This window comes from Mandrillus leucophaeus, unplaced genomic scaffold, assembly GCF_000951045.1.
Source record: "Mandrillus leucophaeus isolate KB7577 unplaced genomic scaffold, Mleu.le_1.0 Scaffold1003, whole genome shotgun sequence".
Taxonomy (NCBI): domain Eukaryota; kingdom Metazoa; phylum Chordata; class Mammalia; order Primates; family Cercopithecidae; genus Mandrillus; species Mandrillus leucophaeus.
The window spans coordinates 200,301-202,028 of NW_012098133.1; the positions used below are offsets into that span (position 1 = coordinate 200,301).

Below are 1,728 nucleotides of genomic sequence, written 5' to 3' on the forward strand. Positions count from 1 at the left end.
CTGGGCTGGTGGACTTAGGAGTCACCCTCCAGAGGCTAGGTCCCAGCGAACGGGGAATAGCTGAAGAGAACAACCAAAACTCAGGCACCTCAACAAGAACCCAGGAATCACTATCATCTGCCTCAGCAGAGGTTCTTAAACATGGATACACATGGGAATCTTTTATCTACTACAGATTCTAGGGTAGTACCCCAGAACCAATAAACTAAGATTTCTCAGGGTAGAGCATCCACATTTTTTTAAAGCACCCATGTGATTCTGCTGCTCTCCTATGGATGCCAACCACTTTTCTAAGATAACCAAACGTTCATACACATACTTTCACTAATGTTTGCGTCTCTTTGTCTCTAAACCCCTCCTCTCTTCACTGGCTATGCCTACTCCATTGGCCCCTAATCGTCTTTCATTTATTCAGTCCACCATCTCCTGCCATTGGACTCCACCCCCTCCCAACAGTCCCACCATCTCCTTGGACTCCACCGTCTTCTCGCTAGGCCCACCCACATCTCAAATTCCAACAACCCCTGACTTCCCCGCCCTCCTTCAGGCCCCACCTTCCTCAGCTCTAACCCCGCCCACGATCGCTTCGGCTGTTTCCTCGGGCCCGCCCCCACTCCAGTTCGGTCTTTGCGGCCTAGAGTGATGCTGGCTGCTGGGACGTCCCTTACCTCGGCCCAGGAGTCCCGGGAGGCGCCACATGTCGCTGCCGGCACCATAGAGAGCTCGCAGCCGAAAGGGCGAGGCCAAACCTCGGGACAGCGGCTACAGAGGCCGCTGCAGTGCCCCGAGCGGCCGAGTCCCCGAGGAAGCTTTGAGCCGGCCAATTAGAAGGGAGCCCAGCCGGAAAGACGGCGCTACAGGGAGGAAGTGCAGGGCGGAGGCGTATTCCGGGCCAGCGGGGAGGTGACGTGCCGCAAGGGCATGGGGATGTGGGCCCGGGCTTCCGTGGGGGATGTCCTTGGCGTTCCCAAGCAGAGGCTGGGGACCGCAGGTGGCGAAGCGAGCCGCTCGGAAGCGGGAACCTTGAGAAGCGGTGCTGGAGCGACTTCGGGGGAGCAAGAGGACCTTGCAGACCGTGACGCCGCGAACGAGGAAAGGCTTCCCCAGGCCCTAGGCTTGAAGAGGTGGGAGTAACCAGGCTCCGTGGGCGGAGGAGGGGACCCCCAGGGTCCCACAAAGTGAAGCCAGTAGGCCGAGCTTCCGTCCAAGGCCACCTGCCTGGAGATGCCAGGCCAGGGCCCGACTGCGACGAGAAACCGCACGGTGCAAGGCTTTGATTCTGGCTTCTAGCTCGGGCCCAGTTTTGTCTCACTGTGCAGCTTCATGTGAACCCCTTACCTTGTCCGGGCCCCAATCCGCGCCAGATAGGGTCAAATGGAATGACTGGCCTGACAGGCTGAGATTCTTGGGTAGCTCCTTTAAAAATACCTGACACACCACCCGCACCCTATTAGAACCCTCATCTTCAGACGTGGCAAAAGTTATGTATGTGTTTGTTCTTTTGTGGAAAAGAATAATTCCGGCCGGGCGCGGTGGCTCAGGCCTGTAATCCCAGCACTTTGGGAGGCCGAAGCGGGCGGATCACCTGAGGTCAGGAGTTCGAGACCAGCCTGGCCAATATAGTGTAACCCCGTCTCTACTAAAAATACAAAAATTAGCTGCGCGTGGTGGTGGACGCCTGTAATCCCAGCTGCTCCGGAGGCTGAGGCAGGAGAATTGCTTGAACCC

General features: G+C 57.4%; 1 protein-coding gene across 1 annotated transcript in view; it reads right to left on the minus strand.

Moving 5' to 3' along the window:
* KIAA0141 (KIAA0141 ortholog) overlaps positions 1-860 on the minus strand; it is an 18,826-nt gene extending 17,966 nt beyond the window's left edge. Inside the window, exons 1-2 of the mRNA XM_011973881.1 lie at positions 669-860; positions 1-60 (exon numbers count right to left, since the gene is read on the minus strand). Of these exons, the coding sequence (XP_011829271.1) occupies positions 1-60; positions 669-699 (91 nt within the window). The 5' untranslated portion in view covers positions 700-860. The remainder of the gene's footprint in view (positions 61-668) is intronic.
* Positions 861-1,728: the final 868 nt, after the last annotated feature.